Source organism: Mesoplodon densirostris, chromosome 5 (assembly GCF_025265405.1).
Source record: "Mesoplodon densirostris isolate mMesDen1 chromosome 5, mMesDen1 primary haplotype, whole genome shotgun sequence".
In the NCBI taxonomy this organism is placed as follows: domain Eukaryota; kingdom Metazoa; phylum Chordata; class Mammalia; order Artiodactyla; family Ziphiidae; genus Mesoplodon; species Mesoplodon densirostris.
The window spans coordinates 60,786,602-60,805,731 of NC_082665.1; the positions used below are offsets into that span (position 1 = coordinate 60,786,602).

Sequence of the window (19,130 nt, forward strand, 5' to 3'; positions counted from 1 at the left end):
AATAAATGACCAAAGTGATGATAGTCTCTACCTTATCACTGATACCATCTTTAAGGTATTGGTACTTTTCTTGCCCCTTTGATCATATTCTTCTCACTTGGAAAGTCTCCCATATCGCCATGTGGTGTTTTTGGGGTTTTTTTGTTTTTTAACATCTTTATTGGAGTATAATTGCTTTACAATGTTGTGTTAGTTTCTGCTGTATAACAAAGTGAATCGCCATATGGTTTTGATCTTTAATTGTTTTTACTCTTGCTTGTTTCTTTAATCACTCTTTAATTCTTCCCTGTTATCCCTGTACACTGTCCCCCTTCTGAAGGCACTAAGTGTATCAAACCAGAAATCCACTGTTAATGACTTTATTGTTACACACCCCTCCCGAATTCTTTGATACCTTGGTTAATGGATTACAAATTGTATTCCAAGGAGTGTAGGGTTCTGTAGCCATCCTTCAATGACTCCAGAAAGACTGAAAAACACCACTCTACCCTGCCTGAATTAATACCTAAGCCTCAGGGTTTGATTTTCCTCCCTTTCTGTATTCTTTCTATCTGGACTCAACTCAGCTTTGAACCTTACTTTCCAGTTCTTATCTGTTCCCCAACTCATCCCCATTGGTTTACACTTTTCCCACATCTGAATCAATTTCTCCTTTGCTCCCAATGTGTTGTCATTTTGAACACTTAAGTAATTTTGTTTTATGGTACAGTTGTTTAAAACCAGTGAAATCTCCTTCTATTCATAGTTTTTATTCCCTAAGTTTAACACAGTACCTTTTCCTTGGTAGGAGCTCAGTAAACATTTAATAAATTGAGTCCATTTGTTACCAGTTAAGTTGTGTGGACCCCTGCTCGGGCCCTAGCCCACTGAGACCCTCTGCCTCCACAGAGAAGGTTTTTTCCATTCGGGTTCCAGCAGCCAAAAAATGAAACCAAAGCAGAAATTGAAGGAACAGAAGCTTTATTCAATGGCCACAGAATGGATAAGTGGGAACTTAGTTCACAAATCAAGTTCTTGCCTTAATGGCAAGTCGGATTTGCTTTTAAGGAATAAGGACAATAGGGGGAAGGAGTGAGACTGATGATGGGGATGCATATGCATTAGTTTTCTGGGAAAGAGGCAGGTTTTCTGGAAATGGGATGCCACCACTTTTCTGTCCTTTTCTGGTCAGTGACTTCCAGTCACAGCCGCCAGTAGGTGTGTCATTTAGTACACTAATGTAGTAAAATCAGTGTAGAAAGAGACTCGGGGTCTCTTGGAGTTAAGATTCATCGCCATCTTGGTTTCAGCTGGTTCTATCCGGTTTTTGTTTTTCTCTTCCTATAGCTTCTTTTCTTTGTGTCCAGACCCTGTGATTAAAGATATATGTTAGTTCCTATTCCAAGGAGGGGTTGGTGGGTTTTGAGCAAGGGTCTGGTGACAACTCTGGTAACATATTGACACTCAACCCATAACTATTTCCGGAGCTTTTCAACTTCTCTTCATGCCTGCATCCCTTCCCCTACTTAACATTAGACTGGTTAGACATCATTCTTCTCTGTAACAGTTCTCCCTCAATCTTCGGTTATTTCCTATTGTTTGTAGGATAAAGCCCACTAGGCATTCATTTCAAGACCCACAAATTAGTCTCTCCCTTATTTCTCACTGTTGCCATAACGTAAACCTTTTATTCCAGTCTGGCTGGTCTGTTAACTGTTCCTGAAATTTTTATTTCCCTTCTTTTGTTCTCGTTATTTCCCCACCTGAAATGCCTTTTGCTCTCCTTTTCCTATGCTAATTCTACCTGACCTTCAAGATGTTTTCCCCAAACGTTCTAATCTTTGAACTTTTAGTAAATAAGTGTGTATTATTTGATACTTTATTACATATTGACCTGTGACCTTTACTTTATGGTTGTTTGGAGACATTATTTAGCTTTTTAAATGTACATATATTTTATCTTCTTTATTAAATTTTCAGTAATAAGTTAGACCAACAGTTACATAGAAACTTTCTACTTTGGGATCTGTAACCAGTTTTCTATTTGGACTTGAGTAGTTCATTGTTTGGGTTTTTCAGATTGCACATCTCTAAAGTAAAGAAGTTGAACTAAATTTCTTACACTATTCTGTGTTCTGCTAAAAAAAGAAAAAAGGGAAAAATGATCCCAGAAATATTTTAAAGGTAGATTTTACATTTAAACATTTTTTTAAATGTAAGATATAACTTGTTAGATGATAAAAAAAAAAATAAAGCAGGGAAGGAGGGGAGGTATTTTAAATAGATGGGCAGATAGGCAGAGAAGCCTCTCAGAGAAGGGGACATTTGAGTAAAGACCTGAAGGAGGTATATAGAAGCGGACGTCTGGCAGAAGAGTACTCCAGACAGTGGGAACATGTACAAAGACCCCAAGGCAGAATGTGTATGTGCTTTGAGTAATGGCAGAGTTCAGTGTTTATGCAGCCTAATTAAGGGGAAGAGTAGTTAGAGAGGAGGTCAGAGAAATAATGGGAGGGCAAGATGTTGGCAGGCTAGATAAGAGGTTGGAAAGAATTCACAGTCTGTTACATTCCATGGGGTATTTTCTATTGAATGTCTTGCATACGGCTATCTAATTCTGAGTTTTAGTAACTGTAGACTATCCAAGAATGAGGTACTTTTAACCAAATCTTAAGAATTTTATATTTTACTTTGAAGAAGTGGTAATAACTCAAGAATACACCAAAGTTCACTACCTATATTGGTTCTTTTGCTTTAAAGTTTGTAATTATAACTTAATTTTTTTTTTTTTTTTTACCATAGGTGAGTTAACATGATGGATTTCTCCAAGCTACCCAAAATACGTGATGAAGATAAAGAAAGCACGTTTGGTTATGTGCATGGGGTCTCAGGACCTGGTAAGTAATACATAATAATCTCAATAGTAAAAATTCCTAACATCAATTAATGTCTTTTCAAGGTGTTTGAGGCAGAAATACACAAGTTTCTGTTCACCTACATAAATTCTGTCTTTAAAAGATTTCATAGCTGCTGTAAGACTGAGGTAATACCTCCATCATAAGGGCTACTGTAACATTTATTATCTAAATTTGATAATTATTGAGGTACTAATTTGTGATATCCTGTTTATTATATAAATGTATAGTTGGTGTTATATGTCTTAATTTTTTTGTTAAACGTGAGGTTAAAAGACTATAAAGTTTATAGGTTTTTGTATGTGATGCCTAGATGTCTATTAATTGGATTTGAATTTTAATAATTGCTTTCAGAGCATTTCTCAGAAATATCAACCTTGGCTCTTTGCATGTATAAATCCTTCTGAATGGTTTTTCAGATATCACGCAAGCTACCTGTAGGAAAATAGTCTTATGACATGATAATGAGAATGGAAAGCAGTTTATGTTTGTTCTGCCCACACTTGGGGTACTGCATTTTAAATAATAAATTTTGTTTTAGTATTCATTTTGTTATTCCACACTTCTGTTGCAAAATGTGGTTCATAGTTTCCATAGGTAAAGCTGCTCATTGATTTGTATCTTTAGTGCCATGGAACTTCATTTTTCCTTATATCTTTTTACAAAGTCATGTTGTAGTCTTTTTCTTGTTCTAATCACAGAAGAGGTGATGACCCTTTTTTGGTGTTAATGCAAAGAAAACACTGTCAGTCACTGTGCCTATTTCTCCCTAAGAAGCTTCTACTGCTTAGAAATTGGTGTTTGAGCTTGAACTTATTAGCAGATAATATATTTCACTGTTTTCAATCTCTTTTTGCCATTTGGAGAAACAATTTTTCCCCTTGAGGATTGTAAGGTCTTTAGGAAAGAGGCTATACACAAGAACTCTTAGGGAAAAGGCAAAAGAACACTATCAAAAGAGTTTAGGTAAAAATATTTTTCTGAAACTTATAGTTAAGTGCTCTTGGAACCTATTTATAATTTTTAAGTACTTAATGAGATAGTAGAAAAATGGCATACTTTTGTTTATGAAATATGATTTAAAACTTTAGTGATCTCTGGTATTTTGGTGCATCTTTAACTATTCTTATATATAGGTTCAGAGGTAAGTATTTATAAAATTAATAAATTTCCATTGTTCAATGTTAAATAAATATTAATACCTTAATAGTTTTCACTCGAATATTACCTAATTCATAGTTCTAATTAATTGTATCAGAAGGCTAAATATTAAAAGAGACTTATTCCATTGAGGCCTGCGCAGGTCCCAACCTGTCTGTGGTTTGGGGATGCTATCCGCCTCATAAAGCATAGTAGAGGCTTTGTCTTCTGGGAAGACAGAAGTCGTCTTCTCCTGAAAAGGCCTCTTACATAGCTGGCTTTGGCATCTTCCAGGAATAGGACGGCAGGAATTGAGGCCTCATGAGTCTGGTAGAGAGACAGAGAGAGGTAGAGGTAGAGAGGTTGAGGTTAGAGAGAGAAGACAGTGGTTATAACCAGCAAGTCCAGAGTGGGATGTTGTTACTTCCATAACTTGTCACTGTTAACTCAGCCTGGGCTTCATGACAGTCGTAGAAGTGGATTCCTTAATTAAAAAAAAAAGACTTATTTCTACATATCTGAAAATGTACAACATTCCCCTCCTTCCAGAAAAGTAATTTTTGCTTACTAGACAACATGATCAGGACTTCCCTGGTGGTGCAGTGGTTAAAAATGTGCCTGCCAATGCAGGGGACACAGGTTCCATCCCTGGTCCCGGAAGATCCCACATGCCGTGGAGCAACTAAGCCCATGCGCCACAACTACTGAGCCTGCGCCCCAGAGCCCACGAACCACAACTGCTGAGCCCATGTGCCACAACTACTGAAGCCTGCATACCCTAGAGCCTGTGCTCCGCAACAAAGACAAGCCGCTGCAATGAGAAGCCTGCACACCGCAACGAAGAGTAGGCCCTGCTCACCGCAACTAGAGAAAGCCGGCGCACAGCAACGAAGACCCAACTCAGCCATAAATAAATAAACAAACAAACAAATAAACCAAAATAATAAGTGTAAATTTTAGTTCAGTATTTATAAGAAATAGGGATTTTTAATTAGGATTTCACCCAGTGGTGATGACTGATTATAAACATCCTATGGGATATGAAATAAACATCCTATGGGATATGAAAAAAATTTTTGATGCAAATGGGAGGTTTTCTAGATAGATCTGTCATTAGTTTATCAAGAGTCTTTGTTCCAGAAGAGTTTTTTTTTTTTTTTTTTTTTTTTTTTTTGCGGTACGCGGGCCTCTCACTGCTGTGGCCTCTCCCGTTGCGGAGCACAGGCTCCGGACGCGCAGGCTCAGCGGCCATGGCTCACGGGCCTAGCTGCTCCGCGGCATGTGGGATCTTCCCGGACCGGGGCATGAACCCGTGTCCCTTGCATCGGCAGGCGGACTCCCAACCACTGCGCCACCAGGGAAGCCCCAGAAGAGTTTTAAGAAGCACTGGTATAAAGTGTTAGAAAGTAAAGATGTTGTTTTATATAATATTTCTCAAAGTGATGGTGACAACACAGCAAACTGATAATTGTGTGGCATTCTATCATGCAACTAGCTAAAGCTCTTGTTCTCATTTTAGTTTTAAAGGTTTTTTTTATTACTATTGTTCCAAAACCCATCATTCCATATATTATAGCAACCTAGGTTGATCAAAACTTGCCTCAATGCTACTAGGTAAGAGTTTGTCATATAGAACTTCAAAATGAATATAGTTTTCATGTATATTATGTAAATAAGTAATCTTTAGTCTAACAAATTTTATTGTTTACCCTATGTCATATGCTAAAAATGTCTTTTTTTTTTTTTTTTTTTGGGTGCATTGGGTCTTCATTGCTGCGTGCGGGCTTCCTATAGTTGCAGCGTGCGGGGACTACTCTTTGTTGTGGTACACAGGCTTCTCATTGCAGTGGCTTCTCCTGTTGCAGAGCACAGGCTTCATTAGTTGCAGCACGTGGGCTCAGTAGTTGCAGCACGTGGGCTCTAGAGTGCAGGCTCAGTAGTTGTGGCGCACGGGCTTAGTTGCTCCATGGCATGTGGGATCTTCCCAGACCAGGGATTGAACCTGTGTCCCCTGCATTGGCAGGCGGATTCTTAAACACTGAGCCACCAGGGAAGTCCCTAAAACTGTGTCTTTTGATCAACAAAACAAAAAGACAACATATGGAATGGATGAAAATATTTGCAGATGATGTGACTGACAAAGGGTTAATATCCAAAATATACACGCAGCTCATGCAACTCAATATTGAAAAAACAAACAACCCAATCAAAAAATGGGCAGAAGACCTAAATAGACATTTTACCAAAGAAGGCACACAGCTGACCAACAGGTATATAAAAAGATGTTCGACATCACTAATTATTAGAGAAATGCAGATCAAAACCACAGTGAGGTATCTTCTCAAAGCAGTTAGAATGGCTGTCATCAAAAAAGTCTGCAAATAATAAATGCTGAAGGGGACGTGGAGAAAAGCGAACCCTCCTACACTATTGGTGAGAATGTAAATTGGTGTAGCTACTATGGAAAGCAATATGGATGTTCCTTAAAAAATGAAAATAGAGCTACCATATTATTCAGTAATCCTGCTTCTGGGTATATGTCCAGCAAAGAGGAAAACTCTTAATTCGAAAGATGCATCTACCCCAACGTTCATAGCATCACTGTTTACAGTAGGCAAGATGTAGAAGCAAACTAAGTACCCATCAACAGATGACTGGCTTAAGAAGATATGGTATATATATACAGTGGAATATTACTCGGCCATAAAAAGAATGAAATATTGCCATTTGCAGCAACATGGATGAACCTAGAGAATATTATACTTAGTGAAGTAAGTCAAAGACAAATATTGTATGATATCACTTATATGTGGAATCTAAAAAATAATACAAATAAATCTGTATATGAAACAGAAACAGACCCACAGACATAGAAAACAAATCTATGGTTACCAAAAGGGAGAGGGAAGCAGGAGGGGACAAATTAGGAGTATGGGATTAACAGATACAAACTATTGTGCATGAAATAGATAAGCAACAAGGATTTACTGTATAGCACAGGGAATTATATTCCATATATTGTAATAATCTATAAATGGAAAATAATCTGAAAGAAATGTATATAACTGAATCATTTGCTGTACACCTGAAACTAACACAGTATTTTATTTTTTAATATATTTTTTTGAATTTTTGAATGTTTTTTATTTTTTTATACAGCAGGTTCTTATTAGTCATGCATTTTATACACATCAGTGTATACATGTCAGTCCCAATCTCCCAATTCATCCCACCACCACCTCCACCCCACACGCCCCACTTTAGCCCCTTGGTGTCCATACGTTTGTTCTCTACATCTGTGTCTCTATTTCTGCCCTGAAAACTGGTTCATCTGTACCATTTTTCTAGGTTCCACATAAATGCATTAATATATGATGCTTGTTTTTCTCTTTCTGACTTACTTCACTCTGTATGACAGCCTCTAGATCCATCCATGTCTCTACAAATGACCCAATTTCGTTCCTTTTTATGGCTGAGTAATATTCCATTGTATATATGTACCATATCTTCTTTATCCACTCATCTGTCTATGGGCATTTAGGTTGCTTCCATGACCTGGCTATTGTAAATAGTGCTACAATGAACATTGGGGTGCATGTGTCTTTTTGAATTATGGTTTTCTCTGGGTATTTGCCCAGTAGTGGGATTGCTAGGTCATATGGTAATTCTATTTTTAGTTTTTTAAGGAACCTCCATACTGTTCTCCATAGTGGCTGTATTTACATTCCCACCAACAGTGCAAGAGGGTTCCCTTTTCTCCACACCCTCTCCAGCATTTGTTGTTTGTAGATTTTCTGATGATGTCCATTCTGACTGGTGTGAGGTGGTACCTCATTGTAGTTTTCATTTGAATTTCTCTGATAATTAGTGATGTTGAGCAGCTTTCCATGTGCTTCTTGGCCATCTGTATGTTTTCTTTGGAGAAATGTCTATTTAGGTCTTCTGCCCATTTTTTCATTGGGTTGTTTGTTTTTTTAATATTGAGCTGCATAAGCTGTTCATATATCTTGGAGATTAATCCTTTGTCCATTGATTCATTTGCAAATATTTTCTCCCATTCTGAGGGTGGTCTTTTCATCTTGTTTATGGATTCCTTTGCTTTGCAAAAGCTTTTAACTTTCATTAGGTCCCATTTGTTTATTTTTGTTTTTATTTCCATTACTCTAGGAGGTGGATCAAAATAGAACTTGCTATGATTTATGTCAAAGAATGGTCTTCCTATGTTTTCCTCCAAGAGTTTTATAGTGTCTGGTCTTACATTTAGGTCTCTAATCCACTTTGAGTTTATTTTTGTGTATGGTGTTAGGGAGTGTTCTAATTTCATTCTTTTACATGTAGCTGTCCAGTTTTCCCAGCACCACTTATTGAAGAGACTGTCTTTTCTCCATTGTATATCCTTGCCTCCTTTGTCATAGATTAGTTGACTGTAGGTGCGTGGGTTTATCTCTGGGCTTTCTATCCTGTTCCATTGATCTGTATTTCTGTTTTTGTGCCAGTACCATATTGTCTTGATTACTGTAGCTTTGTAGTATAGTCTGATGTCAGGGAGTCTTATTTCTCCAGCTCCGTTTTTTTCCCTCAAGACTGCTTTGGCTATTCGGAGTCTCCATACCAATTTTAAGATTTTTTGTTCTAGTTCTGTAAAAAATGCCACTGGTAATTTGATAGGGATTGCATTGAATCTTTAGATTGCTTTGGGTAGTATAGACATTTTCACAGGATTGATTTTTCCAATCCAAGAACATGGTATATCTCTCCATCTGTTCGTGTCATGTTTGATTTCTTTCATCAGTGTCTTATAGTTTTCTGCATACAGGTCTTTTGCCTCCTTAGGTAGGTTTATTCCTAGGTATTTTATTCTTTTTGTTGCAGTGGTGAATGGGATTGTTTCCTTAATTTCTCTTTCTGATCTTTCATTGTTACTGTATAGGAGTGCAAGAGATTTCTGTGCATTAATTTTGTATCCTGCAACTTTACCAAATTAATTGATTAGCTCTAGTAGTTTTCTGGTGGCATCTTTAGGATTCACTATGTATAGTATTATGTCACCTGCAAGCAGTGACAGTTTTACTTCTTCTTTTCCGATTTGTATTCGTTTTATTTCTTTTTCTTCTCTGATTGCCATGGCTAGGACTTCCAAAACTGTGTTGAATAATGGTGGTGAGAGTGAACATCCTTGTCTTGTTCCTGATCTTAAAGGAAATGCTTTCAGTTTTTCACCATTGAGAATGATGTTTGCTGTGGGTTTGTCGTATATGGCCTTTATTATGTTGAGGTAGGTTCCCTCTATGCCCACTTTCTGGAGAGTTTTTATCATGAATAGGTGTTGAATTTTGTCAGAAGCTTTTTCTGCATCTATTGAGATGAAAATATGGTTTTTATGCTTCAGTTTGTTACTATGGTGTAGCGCCTTGATTGATTTTCATATATTGAAGAATCCTTGCATCCCTGGGATAAATCCCACTTGATCATGGTGTATGATCCTTTTAATGTGTTGTTGGATTCTGTTTGCTAGTATTTTGTTGAGGATTTTTGCATCTATATTCATCAGTGATATTGGCCTGTAATTTTCTTTTTTTGTAGTATCTTTGTCTTGTTTTGGTATCGGGGTGATGGTGGCCTCATAGAATGAGTTTGGGAGTATTCCTTCCTCTGCACTTTTTTGGAATAGTTTGAGAAGGATGAGTGTTAGCTCTTCTCTAAATGTTTGATAGAATTCACCTGCGAAGCCATCTGTCCTGGACTTTTGTTTGTTGGAAGTTTTTTTTCTACGGTACATGAGCCTCTCACTGTTGTGGCCTCTCCCGTTGTGGAGCAACAGGCTCCGAACACGCAGGCTCAGTGTCCATGGCTTACGGGCCTAGCCGCTCCGAGGCATGTGGGATCTTCCCGGAACAGGGCACAAACCCATATCCCCTGCATCGGCAGACAGACTCTCAGCCACTGCGCCACCAGGGAAGCCCTGTTGGAAGATTTTTAATCAGAGTTTCAATTTTATTACTTGTGATTCGTCTGTTCATATTTTCTATTTCTTCCTGGTTCAGTCTTGGAAGGTTATACCTTTCTAAGAATTTGTCCATTTCTTCCAGGTTGTCCATTTTATTGGCATAGAGTTGCTTGTAGTAGTCTCTTAGGATGCTTTGTATTTCTGCGGCTAACACAGTATTTTAAATCAAGTATAACTTTTTAAAACTGTCTTTTTATGAGATAGTGTGTTCCATAGTAGGTATTTTATTTTTCCTATGAATATATGAGAGAAGTGTATTATAGGATTTATTGGATGTTTTAATTATCTTAATACTCATTTGTTCTTTTCAGTGGTTACAGCTTGTGACATGGCAGGTGCAGCCATGTATGAACTGGTGAGAGTGGGCCACAGTGAGTTGGTTGGAGAGATTATCCGATTGGAGGGTGACATGGCCACTATCCAGGTGTATGAAGAAACCTGTATCCTTTTTGGTTCAATTTCTAGCCATTTTCTGTAAATCAGAATTGAAAGATTTATGGCAAAGGTAGAAGTAGCACCAGTGGTATCAGAAACGTGGAATATTGGTGTTTTGAAGAAACCTGATATGTAGGAGTTTATTGAAGAAAGGTACTAAGAATTAGTGCTCTTATTTTAAGAAATTAGTATTATCTCCTGACCTTTCATTGCTCTTAATATTTCATTGCTCTTATTCTCAAGATCAGCATTACTTCTTTGGCTACTTAATTAAGTTTTATTTGGTACAGGTTTTTTGCCATACTAAAATATATGCTTATGGTACCTGTTCTCTCTGTCAGTATTAGAGTGCTAATTCTAAACAAAATCTGAAAATTTTTAATAAAATTAAAATTTTTAATTTGAAATTTTTAATAAAATTAAGAGTCTTCATAGCTATGAAATAATCACTAATCAAAAGGATTTTTTTCTATTGTTAGGTTTATCTTTTATTTAGTCTTCTACATGGTTTGAAGATTTAAAATAAAGAAATTATCATGTGTATAGTGAGAACCCGCTCTGCCTTTGTTATCATGTATTTGGCCAATTTTCAAAACAGACGTGCATTCATGCAGCCCATTTTGTTAGTTCCATTTATTTTGTATCCTTCTAGTTTGTTATATGAACCAATATAAATATATTTTTTTATTTTTATTTCCTTTTTTTCCCCCGAAGATAGCATATTATATGCACTGTTCTGCACCTTGTTTTTTTCACTTAAAAATATATGTATGGTGGAAGATGGATAAATATGTGATAAATATAGTACAGTGTTTATGGTAGATCACTGTAAAATTCTTTCAGCTTTGCTGTAGGTTTGAAATATTTCATAATCAAATATTGGAAGTGAAAATATATTTTGGAGATCTTTCTTGCAAAATTCATAGAAGTGCCTAGTCTTTTTTACAGCTACATAGAATTCCAGCTTATGAATATAGCAACATTTATTAATAAATCCCTTAATGATTGTTAAGTCTGAAGATTTTTTTGGTTGTTTCTTAGTCATAAGAGTTTAAGTTTTTGTCCAGGTCCTAATATCCTTTTTAGGGAACTGATATTCCTCACCTGTGTAGTTGAAACAAAGTATGATGGAGAGGCTTTTGCTTCTATTTTTAAGCCTGTGGTTCCCAAACTGTGCACCAGGGCACTCTGGGCAGCTGCAGCAAACTCATGTGGGTGCTCCAGGATATTTTAAGGTTTTACGGTAAACACGGGAATATTAGACATTTTTTCAGACACCATGAGAACTAGTAGCTTGAGATAATAAACACTTTTATTATTTGACTGTACTATATTCTTGTCGATGATATCATATCTTTGTGAAGCTGAGTTTTGGCAATTGCTAAGCCAAAAACCAAGTGGGATACAAAAATGATGTGGGATGAGTATTCAGTGTGACTCCAAGGTTTAGAAATTGTAGAATACCCAACAGGCACATAAATCCCATTTGTAAGAATTGAGATTACTTTTTCTTTTTTTTTTTTTTTTTTTTTTTTTGCGGTACATGGGCCTCTCACTGTTGCGGCCTCCCCGCTGCAGAGCACAGGCTCCGGACACGCAGGCCCAGCGGCCATGGCTCACGGGCCCAGCCGCTCCGCGGCATGTGGGATCCTGCCGGACCGGGGCACGAACCCGTGTCCCCTGCATCGGCAGGCGGACTCTCAACCACTGCGCCACCAGGGAAGCCCGAGGTTATTTTAAAATGAAATTAAAATGTTCTTTTTTCTTTCAATTTATGTATATTTTTCGAAGTACCACTTAGTTGTTAGGACATACACATATATTAAGATGTTTGGACATAATTATTTAATAGATGGAATTATTATTTTTTATATATATATACACACACACACACATATATATCTTTTGTTGTAGGTCACTATGAAAATGTTACTGAAACACTAAGGATGCTGTGGACTAAAAGTTTGAGAATCTCAGGTTTAGCGTCTTATGTATCATTTCCTGTTAAACTGTGGTATTTCCTTTTTATAGTATCTCTAATCTTTCATAGTGAGTTTTTCTCAACTGCTGTTTCCAGCTGGTGTGTCTGTTGGAGATCCTGTACTCCGCACTGGTAAACCCCTCTCAGTAGAGCTTGGTCCTGGCATTATGGGAGCCATTTTTGATGGTATTCAAAGACCTTTGTCGGATATCAGCAGTCAGACTCAAAGTATTTACATTCCCAGAGGAGTAAATGTGTCTGCTCTTAGCAGAGATGTCAAATGGGATTTCACACCTTGCAAAAACCTACGGGTATGTCTTTGTAACCTAAACTTCTAAAATTGGTGAAAGAATGTGAAAAGAGTGTTTACTGAACTATTTTGTACTCTTAGTCAAAATAAAAATAGACCACAGAAGCATATTTTACATCTTTTTTTTAGCTCCACTAGAAGGATTATAGAACAAATGTGTTCTATTGATAAATGAAGCAAATGATTTAAATAATAGCAAGGGTGAGTCTGCTTGACGTTTCTTGAACATTAAATGGCTTGACATTTATTTGAACATTAAACAAGTGCATTTGTTCTCTAGGTTGGTAGTCACATCACTGGTGGAGATATTTATGGGATTGTCAACGAGAACTCACTCATCAAACACAAAATCATGTTGCCCCCACGAAACAGAGGAACTGTCACTTACATTGCTCCACCTGGAAATTACGATACCTCTGTAAGTATCATGTAAACTTTATCTTACAAGAGTGGCCCCATTTATATGTGATAGTTGCCCAGTTTTAGTACTCTGAGTAGTTACAGAATTCATATTTAATGTGTATGTTTTAAGTTACTCCCATAATTACTTTTTAATTTAAGATTTTTTTCTTTAAAACTTGAGCTTGGGAATACAAAAAGCAAAATATATTATTTCTTTTTGAAGAGAAATAGCTAGTATAGTATTTTCCTACCTTCTTAACTTATGCTACATTATTTAAACCTCTGATTCTTTAGGCATAGAATAGACTTTGATCTTTTTGTCAATCTCTATTCACATAATGAATTGTAGAATGGATTATATAAGTTCTTACTCCGGGTGAGCCACTTAAAACTTAGTCCTTTAATGTTATTGATAGTCACATCATACCAAATACAGTAGATGAATGATAATCTTTGTGGGTATGAAGATAGCTTTATTGAGAAGATCATTGTAGCATATAAGTTTTTCCCAATAAAATATGATAAAAGATAATAATTTTCTAATCATTTCACAAGAATCAGTCTGTGCTCTACAACATATACAGAACAAAAGAATTAAGATCGGGATTCTGGGCAGTCAGCTAACCTTACTCACTAGCTTAGAGACTCACCTATACTTGAAAGAAAACCCTGAAGTAGACAATTCAGATTCATGCATCAACAAGATTACAGATTTCTATAGGTCTATGGACTTTGAGATTGTTTGTGAATAGTTAAAACCATCTCAGTGTTCACAAATGTTAGAGTATTACTCGTTATCTTTTTGCTTTTGTAAGTAATTTAAAATATTTAACTTTATTAAATATGTTAGGGTTCTTAATAGATCACTATTTTTCATGAAAGCAGTATAAGAGCATTATAATAAAGTAAGCAAAATAAAGAATGGAAAATAAATTATGAAAGCTTTCATTTCTTCCCTCCCTCAGTCCCAGGAGTACCTTCTGTACCCTTCAAGAATTTTTCCTATGCATATTCATGTAATTTATTTAACTATCCCTCTATTACTTGAGATACTCCTTTCTCCAAAACTTCTAAGCTTTTTTTTAAAAATCATTAAAATAGTAATAATGCACCTAGTTTAAAAAAAATTAGAACAGCCGGCGTCCTCAGGCAGCCGCCCCGGCACCTTTTTCCCCGCCAAGGACACTGCGGAGCGGAGCTTCTGTGCTGACTTCTCTGCTAGCGGGGCGTTTGCCTTTGCTGAGGACAGCGTGCGGAGCCCGGGAATGAAGGATGGCAGCACGCCGTGCATTAAAAGCTGTTTTGGTGGATCTCAGTGGCACACTTCACATTGAAGATACAGCTGTGCCAGGCACACAGGAAGCTCTTCAAAGGTTACTTGCTATTTCTGTAATGGTTAGGTTTGTGACCAATACAACCAAAGAGAGCAAGAAAGACCTCTTGGAAAGATTGAAAAAATTGGAGTTTGCTATCTCTGAAGATGACTGCAGCCGGAAGCTTGGTAGAGCAGAAACAAGTCCGACCCATGCTGCTGGTTGATGATCGGGCCCTACCTGATTTTAAAGGAATACAAACAAGTGATCCTAATGCTGTGGTCATAGGATTGGCACCAGACCATTTTTATTATCAAATTCTGAATCAAGCATTCCACGAGAATCCAGGCTATTGAAAAAAGTTGGCATGTTTGACCACACTTTCAAAGACATTATTCGACGAGTGTTAATGGTAGTCTGATCTGTGATTGTGGCAGGGATGAAGAAAAAGAGATTCTGGTATTGTGAACATGACTTGATGGACAGTTGGGTCAAGAGGGTGAAGAAGAACAGTGAGTCGACATCTAGATATCTAACCTAAGTGCCTGTGATAGAGAACACTCCCTGTGTGGGTTCAGGAGGTGATGAGTTTAGGGTGGGGCTCTTCGAACTGTGGGCTATATAAGTGGAGGGGTTCCAACAGCTGTTGGTAGAAATTGAGGAACCACAACTAACATGTAAAATGTTATTAATCTTCACTTGTGTGTGCATTTTACCTGTATGAACTTTCTACTGCTACTTCCAAAAGGCAGACTGCATACTGGTTCTCATACTTCCTAAACTAAATTGGATCAGAATTTATTCACAAGTCTACTCTAGAGTGAGATTGTGATTTTTTTCCCCTTGGATTTTTCATTTTTTATAGATTTTTCATTTTTCTTTTTCTTTTTTTTTTTTTTTTAAAGGTGTCACATTTATTTATTTATTTATTTATTATCTTTGGCTGTGTTGGGTCTTCATTTCTGTGTGAGGGCTTTCTCTAGTTGCGGCGAGTGGGGTCCACTCTTCATCGCGGTGCGCAGGCCTCTCACTGTTGTGGCCTCTCTTATTGCGGAGCACAGGCTCCAGATGCGCAGGCTCAGTAGTTGTGGCTCACGGGTCCAGTTGCTCCGTGGCATGTGGGATCTTCCCAGACCAGGGCTCGAACCCGTGTCCCCTGCATTGGCAGGCAGATTCTCAACCACTGCGCCACCAGGGAAGCCCGATTTTTCTTTTTTTTTTTTTTTTTTTTTTTTTTTTTTTTTGCGGTATGCGGGCCTCTCACTGTTGTGGCCTCCCCCGTTGCGGAGCACAGGCTCCGGACGCGCAGGCTCAGCGGCCATGGCTCACGGGCCCAGCCGCTCCGCGGCACACGGGATCCTCCCAGACCGGGGCACGAACCCGCATCCCCTGCATCGGCAGGCGGACTCTCAACCACTTGCGCCACCAGGGAGGCCCCGATTTTTCATTTTTCATGTTGCCTTTTACTTCTTGTTGAACAGTAAACAGTGTAATTTGTCTTTACATTTATGATAAGCTAAGTAGTCCTACATATTACATAGATGTACATTGAACTAACTTAAAAAAAATTTCTTTAATAGCTTGGTAAATTTTTGGAATTTAACATCATTTTCTTACCAGTACGAAGATATTCAAGAATCATTCTAACTTATACTTGATGTAGAATTCACTTCTTGATGCATATGTTCTAGAATCAAAATGTTAAAACTCACTACAAGGTTCACACATCTGGGCACATTATTTGATCTTAAAGATGGCTACCCTGTGTACAATCTATGTGGCCAGAAATAGCCCTTTGGGAACAGTCAACTTTTTTCCATTTGCACATTAATTTTAGATCCTCAGTTATGAAAACTATGGCTACTGAATGTACTTTTATTTGTGACTCTCTTAGTTACTGTGATAGTCAAGCCTTTGTTTAAATAAAAACAAACTCACTTAAAAAAAAAATTAGAACAGTATGTAAAGATTTACAATAGGGCCTCCCTGGTGGCGCAGTGGTTAAGAGTCCGCCTGCCGATGCAGGGGATACGGGTTTGTGCCCCGGTCTGGGAGGATCCCATATGCCGCGGAGCGGCTGGGCCCGTGAGCCATGGCCGCTGGGCCTGTGCATCCGGAGCCTGTGCTCCGCAACGGGAGAGGCCACAACAGTGAGAGGCCCGCATACCGCAAAAAGAAAAAAAAAAAAAGATTTACAATAAAAAAGTGTAAATCTCCCTCCCCACTTCCACATACCACCTCCCTAACCCCCCAAGAGAAATCTGACATTACTTTGATTTTAGAGGAAGAAATGTTTATAATGTACTTAAAGTCCTGCTGTATTTTTGTAGGATGTTGTGTTGGAGCTTGAATTTGAAGGTATAAAGGAGAAGTTCAGCATGGTCCAAGTATGGCCTGTACGTCAGGTTCGGCCTGTCACTGAGAAGTTGCCAGCTAATCATCCTCTGTTGACTGGCCAGAGAGTCCTTGATGCTCTTTTTCCGTAAGTTTGATTTGTGTCCCATGGTTTTCCCTCAGAGTTATTATATGTGCTTATTGTTTCACTTCCTTATAGATAAAGATTTTATGTGCTAATCCTGTAATACGTTTTATCTAGAGTAATGTATTTTACCAGTGCTTATTTAGAGAATCAAACTGTTGAAGAAAATTTATTTTTTCACAGTTGCAAAAGGAAAGCATTATTTCTAAAACTTTCTGAAAAAATGAAATTTCCAGAAGGAAATCTGTGCCAAAACAATATAACTATTTTTCTTAAGTTATCCCAGAATTAGTAGATTGGTGTCACTATAAATTGATGACTTCTAACATCAACTGGGTTCTAACATCAACTGGGTTCTCTATGCTACCCAGCAATCTTTCTTACTTTGTAGTCTGCTCTTTGCCATTTTCTTCATCACCTGCTTAAAAACCTCCTTTCTCTTTAAATCTTAGGCATCACCATACCCTGCTTTACTTTTTTTTTTTTTTTTTTTTTTTGCGGTACACGGGCCTCTCACTGTTGTGGCCTCTCCCGTTGCGGAGCACAGGCTCCGGACGTGCAGGCTCAGCGGCCATGGCTCACGGGCCCAGCCGCTCCGTGGCATGTGGGATCTTCCCAGACCGGGGCATGCACCCGTGTCCCCTGCATTGGCAGGCGGACTCTCAACCACTGTGCCACTAGGGAAGCCCTACCCTGCTTTACTTTTAACAAATAACTTCATCATTTAATTCACAGAAAAGACTGAAGCAGTGACGTAGTTATTCTTTCAACTTCTGATCACCAACCCTTGTATGACTTACTCTTCAGCCTCTTACCTTTAAACCTACTCTGTGTGTTGTTCTCACTATTACTCTCTCATGAGATCTTCATTACTTGGACTCTTCTTATTTAGTCAGTACCTCCTGTTTCCATATCCTTCACTATCCAGTTTAAATTTAATAGTCTTTCACTTTTACTAACATCTGTCAGTATATTAAATTTTCTTGGTTCCTTTGTCTTCTGTCACGCCCACCTGGCAAAATATCAACTGTGAATCAGTCCTGCTATCTCCTTCTCCCAAGTCTACACACAGGCTGCTGAGAAAAATAAATAAGTGCAAGTTGGTATCTCACCACTGTGGCACAGTCGTTCAGCATTTCCCTAATTATCATTCTCCTGCTCTCCTCAGTGACTATTTCAAACCTCTCCACTTGCCTCAGAGCTTCAACTCCAGTCTTCTTTCTCCTTCATTCTCAACAAATGATTATGCTAGATCCTTCACAGACAAATGAGAGGCCATGAGATTTGGAACTCCATCAGTTAATGTACATATTCCCATCCATCCCTTACTTCTCTCCTTTTTCTGGAGTTTATCCCACCTTATGTTTCCTCAAAGACCTCCCATTAAGTGATATTCTCTTTATCTCCCATCTAATGAGAAGGCATCTACCTTCGACCCTTTTCCCCTTTCTACCTTCCACTACTTTTCTGCCTATCTTCACAGCCAAACCTCTTTAAAAAAGTAAATTAGGGCCTCCCTGGTGGCGCAGTGGTTGGGAGTCCGCCTGCCGATGCAGGGGATACGGGTTCGCGCCCCGGTCTGGGAGGATCCCATATGCCGCGGAGCGGCTGGGCCCGTGAGCCATGGCCGCTGAGCCTGCGCGTCCGGAGCCGGTGCTCCGCAACGGGGGAGGCCACAACAGTGAGAGGCCCGCATACCGGAAAAAAAAAAAAAAAAAAAAAAAAAGTAAATTAGTTGTCTCCACTTTTCCCACTCTAATTCACTGTACTGCTCTGCCCGTGGTGCCGCCCTTCAACCGAAACTACTCTCACTAACATCATCAGTCACTCCCAATTCAATAAGTACATTTTAGTGTTTTCTTAATTCCTACAACTTTGGATATTGGATATTGCTTTCTACTCCTTCCTCTTTGAAACACCCTCTTTCTTTGCTTTTCCAGTAAGCTTCTGTCTACAGGAAGCTATTGCTTATTCTCTGTTGCAGGTTCCTTCTCCCTTAATTTTGATATTTTGGGGAGGTTTTCCCTTTTCTTTCCTCATTATATGTCTTACCCTCTGTGGATGACTTCATTCTCTCTCGAGACTTAAACGTTCATCTATATATGATGATTTCTAAACCTGTATCTTCATCCCAGATCTCTTCTGAGTTCCAGACTCATATATCCACTT

The 19,130-nt window shown here is 38.3% G+C and overlaps 1 protein-coding gene across 2 annotated transcripts in view; it reads left to right on the forward strand.

Annotated features, from left to right (window-relative positions):
- Positions 1–19,130, forward strand: part of ATP6V1A (ATPase H+ transporting V1 subunit A) — a 61,632-nt gene that overhangs the window by 24,944 nt on the left and 17,558 nt on the right. Inside the window, exons 2-6 of one of the 2 annotated variants that reach the window (XM_060098955.1) lie at positions 2,782–2,876; positions 10,353–10,481; positions 12,554–12,768; positions 13,048–13,185; positions 16,813–16,964. In XM_060098955.1, coding sequence (XP_059954938.1) covers positions 2,792–2,876; positions 10,353–10,481; positions 12,554–12,768; positions 13,048–13,185; positions 16,813–16,964 — 719 coding nt within the window. In that variant the 5' untranslated portion in view covers positions 2,782–2,791. Of the gene's footprint in view, positions 1–2,779; positions 2,877–10,352; positions 10,482–12,553; positions 12,769–13,047; positions 13,186–16,812; positions 16,965–19,130 lie in introns of both variants that reach the window. The other variant, XM_060098956.1, reaches the window with a different exon arrangement.